This window comes from Plectrocnemia conspersa, unplaced genomic scaffold (genome assembly GCF_051122295.1).
Source record: "Plectrocnemia conspersa isolate PC_06_02 unplaced genomic scaffold, ASM5112229v1 ptg000005l, whole genome shotgun sequence".
Taxonomy (NCBI): Eukaryota; Metazoa; Arthropoda; class Insecta; order Trichoptera; family Polycentropodidae; genus Plectrocnemia; species Plectrocnemia conspersa.
The window spans coordinates 34,234,274-34,248,279 of NW_028277169.1; the positions used below are offsets into that span (position 1 = coordinate 34,234,274).

At 28.5% G+C, this 14,006-nt stretch overlaps 1 protein-coding gene across 2 annotated transcripts in view; it reads left to right on the forward strand.

The window, feature by feature from the left end:
* The window catches only part of Epac (Exchange protein directly activated by cAMP), a 244,133-nt gene that overhangs the window by 193,675 nt on the left and 36,452 nt on the right, over nt 1–14,006 (forward strand). For both annotated transcript variants that reach the window (XM_088185580.1, XM_088185581.1), the window contains one exon: nt 8,074–8,125. In XM_088185580.1, coding sequence (XP_088041706.1) covers nt 8,074–8,125 — 52 coding nt within the window. The remainder of the gene's footprint in view (nt 1–8,073; nt 8,126–14,006) is intronic.

Sequence of the window (14,006 nt, forward strand, 5' to 3'; positions counted from 1 at the left end):
TAACTTGAATGTTAACCTTGACTTTAATCGTCTCTTTATCCAAGACGAAACATCTCCGAAAAATTAATATATACATTTTTTGATAAAACTGTTTGAATGTATATTAATGTAATGAGAAATTAAGTATATATTTATTTAATAACACAAACTGTCAATTTCTTTATTACACTTTTACATACGGATGATTTAATTAAAAATATTTTTATATTAAATATGTAATGCTATTTATTATTTAATCTTACTAACTAGATTAGAATGAATTTTGTATATAATTATGGTATAGTGAAGAGCCAAAGTATCTCAGTGTATGTTTAAACCTTTGTGTGATTTATCGTCTAGATAATAAAAAATACACTAATTATTTAAGACATCCTATTCTAATTTTGGTATATTATTAGTTTAATTACACCGTACTGTTTGCTACGAATAAATGTAAATATAAAATTACACACTGTAGTAGTTAATATATGTTTAAATTAAATACTAGTTAGATTTGATATGTAGAATATTAATTTATTTATTCCTATTTTTATTTTCTACATTAAAATTAAGATAATTTTAAATATAAAAAAGTAAAAAAATGCTGTTTGGTGAAATTTAAGATATGCACTAATTTTCTGTGATTAAACATTTTTGCTACAGTGATTTATGTATTGTTAGCTTTTTTTTTTTTAATTTTATGTGAATAATTTTGTGACATATTATTATTTATGTAAAAAATATTACCATTATTTTAATAATGAAAAAACTATATATTTATTATGAGTAAATCTAAATCTTTGTGTCAAAAAATTGTTATAAATATGGATAAACCAAGCGATGTAACCCTAAAAATAGTTTATCAACCTAAAACATAATTACACTATAAAATTATGTTTATTCTGTGCACTTATAAAAAGTGTTTAATTTTTACTTTAAAATGGATATTTATATTCAGTAATTGCTTATTCACTGCAACTTATAATAAAACGATTATTATGTATCTATATATTATTATATATAAAAAGCTCATCTCAATAAATAAATAGCATTTCTGCTGTGATATTATAATTTGAAATTAAAATATTATACTAAAAAAATACAAATTCAACAATATAATTATTTTATTTCATTTAGAATAATAAATTGTTTTTATTTTATTAATATTTTATAAAAATAATAAAAAATATGTTTTAATACATATTTTACGATTAATTTTAAAATATAATAATACAAACAATTTATTTTTAAGGAAGATATAGTAATTTTGTTTAATGAAACCACAGCTAAAAATTTTTGTATACAACTATTTTATAGTATACAAAAATAATTAAAAATATATATTAAGACTAGTAATAAGAAAAAAAAACATAAAATACAAAAATCAAAATTTTACAAAGTAAAATAAAATATTTAGATTATTAAACTTTAAAATATATATCTTGCGTTATTTGAGCGGTTAACGAGTGGATGCTAAAATAGCAGTAAAATCTTCGATAATTATGGTAATAAGTATTATCTTATTGTCAGTTAGACCTTTTGTCAAAAGGCGTTGCTAGTTCCTTTTTAAAAGTTTAAATTGTCGTTTTAATGACCTTAACAATAATTTCACAGCAGGATACACATACCGCATTATTAAAAGGGTAAAATAACTTGTAGTTTAGAATTTTTTAAATGCCAGTGTTACTCCACACCGAGCAATCGAATTTTATTATCGGTTTAATTTACTTATTATATAGTAAAAATGAATATTTTACTGTTAATGTGTTTTTCCGGTAAATACATTTTAGGGTCGCAATAGCATAATTTTTTTTAAAGCCATGTTTCGCGATATGTTTAGCGAATTTTAGCTTTGAGTATTGAGTATTTGATGATATTTCATTATGGTGATTTAGTGAAGAATCTCTTTATAGAATAATTTTTAAAATTATACCTATTAAAAAAGTAATTAAAGCATAATAAGGAATTGAAACAAAATACAGTTTAAATAATTACTATAAATGCGTGATGTTATCTTATCTATTCGTCTCTTCAGGTCGAGTAGAAATCTGGATTATAAATTTAGTATGATCAGAATTGACGTGGAGAGAGAAGCAGATTTTTAGTATCAATCGATGCTTAGCGTAGCTTTGTTTGTTGCGAATTTAAATGAACTATTGTGTAAACTCATGAAAGTTAATTAAAATACACTACTACTGCCTATTTACATAATAATGGAACTGTGTTTTATCGTAATTTTAATTGTATCTATATAAAGTAATTTATAATATATTTTTCTAAATAATAGCAAATTAATAATTATTTTATATATTTTCTTTGCTATCTTAATGAGAATCGTAGGAGAAACATTCGTATTTTCTACTTGGCTATAATGCTTGACGCTTGTATTTACCAAGGGCATTGTTTTCCGAAAAAAACGTGATTTATTGCCATCCGTTCGTCTTATTCTACACACGAACAGCTGTTGGATATATTATCCAAGGGTTGAGAAAATATAAAAGAGGGTAGTGAGGGCAAAAATACGACTCAAACAAATGTTCCCGTCACGTTAACGGTACAGCGCGCCGTCGAACCTTTCGGATTTCGACACCAAATCTTTGAAGAAAAAACCAACGCATTTATAGTGCTAAATTCTGAACTGAAAATGATTCCTCAATAGACTGAGCTTTTATCGTGTTCGTCCAAGCATATGATTCTGTGAGGTAATTTATAGCATTATACGTCTGCCTTGAAGAGCCACCGAACCGAACGCCTAGCTTCTGTTAGATAGTATTGAAAGCTTCTTTGCGTCTCTAATCGATTTGCTCTCGTCTATGAAATTGAATAAAAAAGCATATGATGAAAGCTCAGGATTAAAATCTGACGCTAATGCGCTGCAAATAGGCGCTTTATATACTGAGAATGAGGCGTAATTAGGGGTGTGAGTGGAGAAACGCCCTAATCGCCTTTGACATTTAATTTTATTTTCTATAGACTAGACTGCAAGCTACTTTACTTAAATGACTTAAAACGAAATAATATGAGACTCTAATTCGAGTATAAAAAAAATAAAACATCCATTGAAGAATTCTAATTATCTTACGAAAATTATTTGACAATTTTAATAAATATGCAAAAAAAATATATTACTAATTGATTAATTACATTGCCGAAATTTCATAAATTACTCATATTTCTAAGTTATTTTTATTATTCATATTTTTATATTTATTTTAAATCAATACGTTTAATGTATAGTTTCAAGTCTATATAAAGTAATTTATTATGTTAATAATATAGCGCAAATTAACAGATTTTTTTTAAATTAATTTAAAAAATAGATTTATAAAACACAACAATATTATTTTCAAGCAGTTCTTATAAATATAGAATTTGATTTAAAATGTTGGAATTTAATTATTTATCACTTATAAATAATACCTTCTTTGAATACATAATATATTTAGAAAACAACGAATTTCGTTGATTTGTATTATATCGCAGATCTTGTTTTTTTTCTATAAGATAAGTTATTTTTTTAGATGTACAGAATATATTAAATGTCATGTGTGTTTGTGTAAAACAAATATGAAATGTGTTATACACGAACGATAGGACACGTGAAATGGGTATTTTCATATATACTATCACAAGTAAACATTTTCGAGTCGGTATTAAAAAAAAAATGTTTATTCAAAGTATAAAAAAGCAATATATTTAAAGCATATATCGCTTTATATTATCTAAATATGTAACCACACATTTAAGACGTAACTATTTGCGTCGGAATAACTAAGCATAATATTCAGAGAGTTAAATTCTAAAATACGGTCTATAATGAAATTTGTAAACGTATTTCCATTATCATTGAACGAAATCCATATGAACATCGACATAATTGTTAATAACATTAAAGGCTCAGTTAGCGTAGACAGACATCGATAATCCGTTTTCGGTTAAGGTCGATTAAAATTTAACCGTTCGTTAACGGTGAATTTCGTCTGGTAAAATGTTAGTCAAAATTAATTGCCGAACGAAAGGATTCTCATTACGATTGTTGCTAATGGCGACTATAAAGAGTAGTAGCTCTCGGTGTATCTTTTACGTCTAAGAAAATTGTCTCTTTGAGAGGTTTACACAATGTAATAATAAGTCTCTAAAATTGTCACTCTTTCGCCCGAGGGAGAATTTAATTCTCTTTCTCTCTCTCTCGCTGTGATTCTTTGGAAGTGTTGCATTTTAAAAATTCAAAGTGCTTATTAAGGTGCAAATAAAAGTTTTGAGTAATGAGGAAACATTCCGGAAATATAATTTAAAAAATTGTTTACATGTTTAAACCTTAAGGTAAATTAATGACTAATATTATTCTAACGTGATTAAAACATTTTGTGAAATTGCTTCTATACAATGTAAATACTACCACTTAAAAGTAAGAGAACAACCATATTTTATATTTAAAACAATGATATTTTAATGATATAAAATGTCTTTAAAACAGAACAATCCTTTTTCATTGTATAATTGTTTTTTTATTTAAAATATTGTCATCAGTTCATTGTGGAAAAATCATATCAATTTTCGCTGCTTGTTTAAATATCAAACACTATTCATTTTTAATTTTTTTTAACAAAATTATCTGAATTGATTTATAAATTAATTATTAAAAAAATTTAACATGCTTTATAGAATATTTTTTGTTATAGTAAATTTATTATTTTGTATAATTATTCGAAAAACATGTTTTAAACAATATTTTGCTAAGTTTTTTAGAAATAAATTATAAGTTAATTCAGAAGTTAATATAAAATTTGTTATTAGTTTTTTTTAGCGTGTATTATATTTTTTTACTTTTCAAGGTATTATTTGATAAAAATACGATTTACACATAAGCTTCATAATTAATCTTATTGCCGTATAAAAGAAACGTGAAATTAATTTAAAAAATACAATAGTCTAGACACAGATAGAAAAAAAATCCATGTGTATATAGATATGTTTACACTCAAAAATGCTGTCTTGACCTTTGTTTTTTGTTTTCTTAAGAAAAATTGTTATTTGAGACCGCTCAAGTGTAATAATATTTTCGGAAACGTAATCACGCACGATTTTAAAAAGCTCGCCAGCATCAGACAGTGCTCTTTTTTACTCACGTGCAATGCATAATACTTTAAAGTATCTAAACTATCATGATAGAAAAAAATGCTTTTTACAAAGGAATCCCACGCAAATACGTAACAAATTTCAGAGCCTTAAACACAAAAACTATCTTTGCGTTAGTATCTTGCTTAAAAGTCGCAAAAAGTACTTTGAGTACAAGTTTTAAGTACTTGAACTCCGAAGTGGATGTTCAAACATTAATTTAAATATTGACAGTAAAAGTCTTATGTATGGAAAAATAATGTGAGGAAGCAATTATTGGTTACACGCACTCCTGTATTGATACATATGATTGTATCCATAGAAAATTTTATTTTTTGCCCCATTCGATGGGACGGCCAAATACATAAGGGTGGACGCTATGTAGTTTTTTCAGACAGATTTTCATTGGCTACTCAGATTTTAAGCAATCGACTATGGAATCCTTTCTGATTCATGACGCGTACTTTGACTTAATCTGCAAAAAAAAATTCTCCCGGCGGTGTCCAATTTTAACACGGAAGCTCATTTTTTTTTGTCTAAGACTCTAAAACTTCGTTTTTGTCACCCGTGCTTATAATTCAATAGCCTCATGCCCTTAAATCTTGCTAAAAGCTTTTTTGATTGTTTTTAGATCTGCCGATTTAATTTTATGAACAGTTTTTTGAGTGCTTATGAATAACAATACTATTACATTTTTTTAGTACTTTAAAAAACAAAAGTTTTGAGAAATTATTATTAATTTAGTCAATTATTTAAGTTATCTCTGAAATAGGACCTTATAATGCATATCTTAAATGATATATCTTATCTTTGTGGCAAAAATCATGAGTATTTGGAAAAATTTTAAAATATGACATTTTTTTTAAAATAAAATATAATGTAAAAGCAACATATATTTGGATTATTTAAAAAATTATGACCATTAAAAATATATTGTTTAATATATAGATATAAATTTTTGTAGCATGTTCCAATCTTTTTAATCTACATTGTGTGACAAGAGTTGATGAGCATCACATTGCAATTGACTTTAACAATCTCAGTTTAAATATAATAGTTATAAACATAATGTGTTTATTATATGTGCCAATGAAAGGGTGTTTTAGCGATGTGGTTAAAAGGAATCGTGTAAAAAAAATATGCAATATATCTATTTTTTTATTTTTTAGACGTCTCTTATGAGTTGCGTAAACCGCAACATGGGGCTGAAGGGCTTAAAAAATGGTTGGTATACTATGTGTCAATTATTAAACGCTATTGTAAATAGCATAAATAACGTCTGTATGTTCGCATATTTAATGATTATCAGATGTTACTCCAAACACCTCAAAAAATTAAATTAAATAAATTTACTGTACTATGAGCGACAGATATTTACAAAAATTCCGTTGTTGCAGGATTTACGCAACCAGAACACATACACCTGTTAAAATAGCAAGAATATCTAATAAGGAATAAAATATTGGTTAATGTGTCGAAGAGAAGAGGGTTGTTGATTTAATTTTATTTACCTGGTCGTTTATATGTTTATAAGCCCTTGTTCGAAAGTCTTCACTTTGCTTTTGACTTGACAACACACAATAAATCGATCTAAAACTCGCTTTGAGTTAAGCTTACGCTAGTCTAGGGAAGAAGCGGCTTTTAATTTAATGGTCAGATCTGGTTCTTAAAGAAGTTATATTAAATCGCCAATCTCAATTTTATTACGTTAATCACGGAACATAATATATATATCTAATATCATATACATATTTATGGCACAAAAAAATATGTCTTAGTAATTTGCGAGTACTAAGCGACCAATACCACACCATTATAAAATATAATATAAAATTAAAAATAATATATAGTTTAATAGAAACCCTACTTCTACGTCCGAACGTAGAAACTTATTTAATAATTCTTGCTCTACAGCGAATAATAATTTAGTGCACGATGAAATCTATTTCCAGATTGTTGAAACTATGCCTGAACCTATCAGCGAAAGGATCAAAAGGATAGGCGGCCTTCTTCGTTTATGACTTAATTCAGTTTGAAACTTGACCTAGTTCCGTTCTTATTGCTCGTTAACCTGTGTCTAAATTTCGTGTCTGGTGCGCAATCAGGGTTGATTGCCTTACTGAATAATTAATGCGGGCTCTAAATGCAAGATTTATATTTTTGATTTGAGCCTCAAACGTTTGTAGATAGATACAAGATGCTCTGTAAATTTATATTTAGTTATTGGTAACATACTGTATTTTAAAACACACTAATAGACACAAAACGTTATGATTATAGTGACCAATATGAAGAATTTGTTTGAGTTTACAATATTTTGATGTAAATTTTTACTAAGAGGTATTCTCAATAAAAGTAAAAATAACCGCTGCGTAATTTATTCAAACGATCCCTTAGATGTTAAATAGATTAACGCTAAAAATAATTTTGGAATCGTTTATTTATGGTATACATTTGATACTATGTTATTTACATACGCCATTCGGCGATGAATTTAACGCGTTTGAAGTAAGGGTTTCTGAGGTCATAAACTTGGATATGCGCCGTTACAAACCCTCTTTACAAATACCCTTCAAAGATTACGTCGAACAAATCTTTTGAATATGTAAAAAATTACTAACATCAAAGCTTCGCGTGCGCATTTTATTTTTCTTTATTTATTCGATATGTGTACATATATTTTTCTCTCTAGATCTTACCTTAAACTACACGTACTTTTAATATATGTGCGCATACACGCGCGTGGTGCGAAATTCAACTTTGATGTCGGGTTCGTAGGAGAAAAATAAAAGGGGGGCGAAATTCATATTTATGACGAAAAGTATGCAAATTGAGGTCGGTGCCAGTGGCGGAGAATTTCAGCAACGCGAAATTGAGTTCCGAAAAATTAATTCACTCCATCCCAATTTATTATTATTTATTTTATATATTATATGTGAGCATATATTGAATTATTTATTTTTCCTTTGCTTGCAGAAAAATAAGGACCTCATGTCAGACCTTCTGGTCAATTGCAAGATCAAAAATGGTGAGTAAACATTTTTTTTATATGCCTATATATGTATGCTATCAGATATCAAAAGCAGTGTAATATATAAAATAATTCCAAAAATAATATATCACAGATAAGATAAGCATTATATATAATAATAACAAATATTTACATACATGTATATGTGAGAATATAACTTGGTTTATATAAAAAAAAACACATGCTAATTTTAGATATCTACTATAATGCAAATTATTTTCTTATGAAATGTTTTTTGCTAGCATATGTTTTTTATTATATCTATATATTTAAAATGTTAATGTGGGAGTAACCCATAATTATAATGAAGGAATTATTTGCAAAGATTGCTAAAATCTTATGCTTAAGTCTTGACACTATACAAACGGTATCAATTAACAGTTTCAAAGCACTTGTAAAAAAACATATTTAATATGTTTGCTAATTAGAATATACATTTTATTTAAATACAACGTTGCTTATTTGACTAATTTCTACATATAGTTTAACTAGATATTTATTAGATAATAACAAACAATATGCTACTGCTCCAAATCATCGAGATTAGCTAAGTCAATAATAATTAAAACAGTTAGGTTTGAGTTTCTCTAATTTTAAACGGTATTGTCGGTTTTATAAATTAAGCCATTGTTATATACATTTTTAATGAGATTATTGATAAAAATCCAATTCATCACATAATAAAATTTCTCTCTCTAAAAAATATGATTAAGTCACATGGTACGTGTTATAAACCAGAATGGATTAAAATATTCATTATATTTAGAACAAATAGCACTCAAAATTGCCGTTCTTTTATCTGTTTATCGATCAAAACATTTTTTTCGGTGGCGGACGTCTGCTGGTCTCTTAGAGTGGCTATGCAGTCACAAGCGTGACTGCCCTCTCCTCATAAGAGTCCAGGCTTAAGTATCCAGGGCTACAAAGCTTGCTTACCAATTACAATCATCCAGCCAATATATGTACTCGTTTCTTAGAACAACGATGTAGATATACGCTTATAGAAAGCGACATTTTCTTGATGGTCATTGTCCAAGGTCGTATACTGCAACGGTAATCTTGTGCATTTTGACCGTTTTGCAACAAATAAATATTCTTTCAATGACAGAATATTTACAATAAGAACAAAACTCGTGTTATGTGTGTGATTTTCTGGTCGTAACGAGGGCTTTTGTGTGTAATCTTATCCTTCACGCTATTGTCTTGTTTCTTTGTTGATGGATGATCATTTTGATCACAGTAAATTAACGTGAGTTTTGAGAATAAGACCCTTTCAACCGTGGGCATCTGCATGTGATCGCCACAGTTTGTTTAACCTTTACCGGACCGAGTGTACGAAAAAAACGTACGCTCCCAACGTGGGTACGGAAAGACCCCCGATCTTCATACTAATTTTTAGACCTTTTCGACAAGAAATAATAGCATAAAATCAAGTATATGCATTTGAACAATCATTACATATATTAATATCATGGAATTATTATATTTTATAACATTTTATCGTTTTTTTACGTAAAATAAAATTACACTAAGAAGCGTCATCATCGAAGCATGTCATTTTCATCACTGTGGGCGGGCAGAACAGTGTCCGCTATCCCCACTACTACCCGATGTTGCGACAAGTGCTACTGTTTCTCAAACTATTGTATTAAAAATAATATATTTACTTACTACATATTTATTTTTTCATTTATAAATTTATGTGCAGGGCTTTACATATTATCATCAATATTCTCTCTCTCCGAGATCAATATCAAGTGTCTTCTCTTTATTTGATTCCCATATTTATATACATTGCACACGTGACGCATTTCCTTATGACACATTCCATAAGGTAACATGTACACCATCGATTTGTCCCTTCGATCGACCCTGTGACTACATGTGACGCATCATCTCTGTGACAAAGAGAACAAGTCTAGTACTGTTTCCAGTTTCAAGTGTCCCATCGATTTATGGTTTCGTTCAAACGAATGATACCGAATAGACCCCTTGTTTGCTCTAATTGCTTTAACATAAACAAACGTTCGTATATCACGATTTTAGGTCGATGAACTAATTACGTTGCATCGTTGAAATTGTGTCGCAATCTTATTGAATTATATAATTATAGGAATTCATAGATTCAAAATCAAAGTATATAACATAAACACCGCGCGTATTGAATAAACACTGTCTCAAAAATTGCAAGAGATCCGTTAGGTCCTTGGCGACACCGGAAATCATAAACATTCCAGAGCAATATGTATATCTCGCTCGCACCCAATAGATGAAATACACATTTTATGCATTTATAACCGAAAGTGTGGGCGAAACAAAAATATTTTATCCCAACTGCTTTTTCTGTTATGTTATGAATGCACGCAAAAAGACCAAAACAATAGATTTAATCGGAAATGTTTAATTAAAATTTTTTTATTGCCTTTGATTCATTATTATTATTATTGTTTTTACATGTTACACTAAAAAAACACTATGTAATAAAAATAATGATGACAATAAAACTTCTTACATACCTAAATATTATGTAATTATGTAAATTTCATTATTAATTATAACACTAATATATAAAACGATGAAATCACAAAAACACGATGAAAAAAGTAAATTTGCCGTCAACTAAATACCACGCGAATTGAGAAGCGCAGTTTCGTCATCCGTTTCTTCGTGCGACACCGGAAATCGTGCGCATTCCAGAGCGATATATGTATATCTCGCTCGCACCTAATGGATGAAATACACATTTTATGCATTTATAACCGTAAGTGTGAGCGAAACAAAATATTTTATCCCAACTGCTCTTCTTGTTATGTTACGAATGCACGCAAAAATATCAAAACAATGTATTTCATCACAAATGTTTGTTTTTAATCCTTATTTATGTATGAAATCTACTAAAAATTATCAGAACATATGTGTAATGATTTAATACAGGATTACATATAATATGAACTTATTAACATTAGTAATTAAAAAGTTACAACGAAAAATAGCGACTTAGGGGGCTTCGAGTCCCCCGCTTGGTCTGGGCTAGGTTAAAGTACGACTTTTTTTTTATATAATGATTGAGATATGATTTATTTATATAATCTTATTTTAATTAATACACATAAAATATTTATTCCAGAATATTGCAATAATTTTTATTTTGAAGGATATATTTATCGTATACTTATATATTTCTACTCATATTAGAAGTAACATAAATTAAATTTAAGCTATAAGTGTTTATGTGAATATTATAGCACATAAGTATAAACTGCATTATCAATTTTGCTATTAATATCCTACGCCTATACACTATTTAGGTTGATTCCTCACAATGAGCATTATTTTATTCTCTGCTTCTGCTTTCAAGCAATATAAAAATCGTGAGTTTTGTAGTTCAGAGACATGCAGATAAATGTATGGATTTAAGAAAACATTTTTTTTGTAATACCTGTATTTTATTTTGTAATACCAGTAGTACCAAAGGTTGATTTTTGCCCCAATACCGGTATTACTGGTATTGCACTCACTACTCACAGTAAATTGATAAAGATGCTTGATTTTATCTTGAGAAATTTGCGCTACTTTGCTTTTAAGCACTCTTTATGATGCCCTGGTCCGCAGCATACTAAAATCTGGCTATATTATATGCATTCTTAGCGAATCAAAAAAGTACTGCGTAAATTTATGCAGTGTTTATACTTAAAGGAACACGAATACTTTACATTATTTTTTTCTGTGCTTTTATTTTTGGGAGCGCTGTGATTCAAATCTTTATAAATGCACAGAAGTGTTTATTGATTATTATTTTTAACCTTAAGGTAAACCTGTGTGTTAATGATGATCTTAATTTTAATAAATAAATATTTTTTCGTTATCGAGAAACGTTTTGTTTGCACGCTACTGTAATATATTATTTACATTTTTTCGATACTGATGAGCAATACATAAAATGAATAAAAATATAGATTTTTTTATAGCAAGCTTTTTTAACATTATAAATGTGCTAATATTTACTGATACTTATCTGAAAGCTAGCATTTTAATAAGAAAGTAATTCAAGCGGAATTCGATTATCTTTACATTTACATCGGTCTGTCTTCGTATCTTCCGCATATAACGAGTAATTCCCAGGAAATCCAACAGGTACGTGGAATAAACCCAACGACAGACTCCAGAGAATATTAAACATAATCAATCGAACCCTTTTTGACGTAGCGATCTTTGCGACGAAATGTTATACATACTTTATAGTATATAATGCATATTTGTCTAGATCGTTTCGAATCGAAAGGAGCTCAACGACCCAGAAGTGCCTCAGAGGAAAGGTAGATAGACCCACCTCGGGAATTTTAAGGAAAATCCTGAGAATATGTACATACGTTTCTGCTGAACAAATAGTTTCTTCTTTAGACTTTATTCTAGACTATGTATGTATACGTCTATGATATTATACCGCGTGTAGCGGAGAGAAAGGCATTGTTGCTTCGTCTGGTAGAAACGAAACCTATTACGGTGTATGTACCCATCTACCTGGGTCTCGTTAAAATCGTATTAAGCGAAATAATTTAATAACCGCTTTCAAGTTTTATCGGGTGGATGGGAGCTCAGTGTCAATATTGCTCTCGTTCATTTGCCCATGCGAAAAATTTAATAATGCGAATGGAACTCAGTAATTCGTAGATATTTTAATTTTTGGGTATGAAATATATTTTATTCAAAGTAGAATTTAATTTCGAGTCTTCAAATTAATTTATAACATATTCAAATTATACAAATATCAAACAAATATCTCCATAATATATTATTCTTTAAGCCGCACCCTCAATGCTAAGGATCGTGACTATCCTGACGCGTTCTCACCTCGTGAATAATGCTCCTCCAGCTTTTCTTTTTAATGCAACTAATCTTCTCATATATACTGCTTTTATGATCTATGTTTCAGGCGCATAAAGTCATGTAGAGAATAGAGATACCTCTGTTTTTTTACCAGACAAGATATTGCACTTTTAACCATTGCTGTTCCACCTTTTTGTATATTTAATATAGATGATTTCAATCTGGTATTTATTTATTTTTAATTATTTTTATTTTCAAGGCAGTATATATTTCATAATATTAATATATCTGTATATATTTCATAATATTATACCATAAAAAAAATTGATACCATAATATACCCTTAAAGGCTTATTCTTGAAACGGGAGATCATAAAAGCTCAATAACTCATTGGAATGCTTTATTTAATATTTCATAAACTTTCTTCGCCTCTACGCAGAAGCTCTTCAATATTAAGCGTATATTACTTGTTATATAGCGCAGCATTTTCTTCAATTCTTAGTTATTTCATCTTGAATTCTTAGTTTATGCTCGACAATATTATGTGCGGTGTCAAAGTATGTAGATCTCACTTCCCAAATATTTTCACATATAACAATCGCATGCTTTCGGACTACGCTATTTTGTTGATAAATAAATGTCACTATTCTTAAACATTACATAATTGAGAAGCAACGATATTTTGGCGTTGTAATAAGACGACCTATCTTCTATAAATCATGTGGCTTCATTATTGTCTATCGTTTTTAATACTCATATCAATTAAAACACCTTAGTATAATATTTGTAAATATAATGTTTATCGGTGGTATCTACCATGACCGAAATTCGCAGAATTCGTTTGTTGAACGAAGCAAAATGTTGAAAAAGCGCATCTTTTATTATTGTTTAACGCTTATCTCAAAAACAGGTGTGCGTCGCAAATTATTGTAAAGTTCTTGTTACGTTTTTGTATTTGTTGTTTCAAGACGCAAATATTTTATTTTAATCAGATCAATAATTATGTATGTCTAGCTATTTAATTTACATGCAAATTTACACAAAATATAC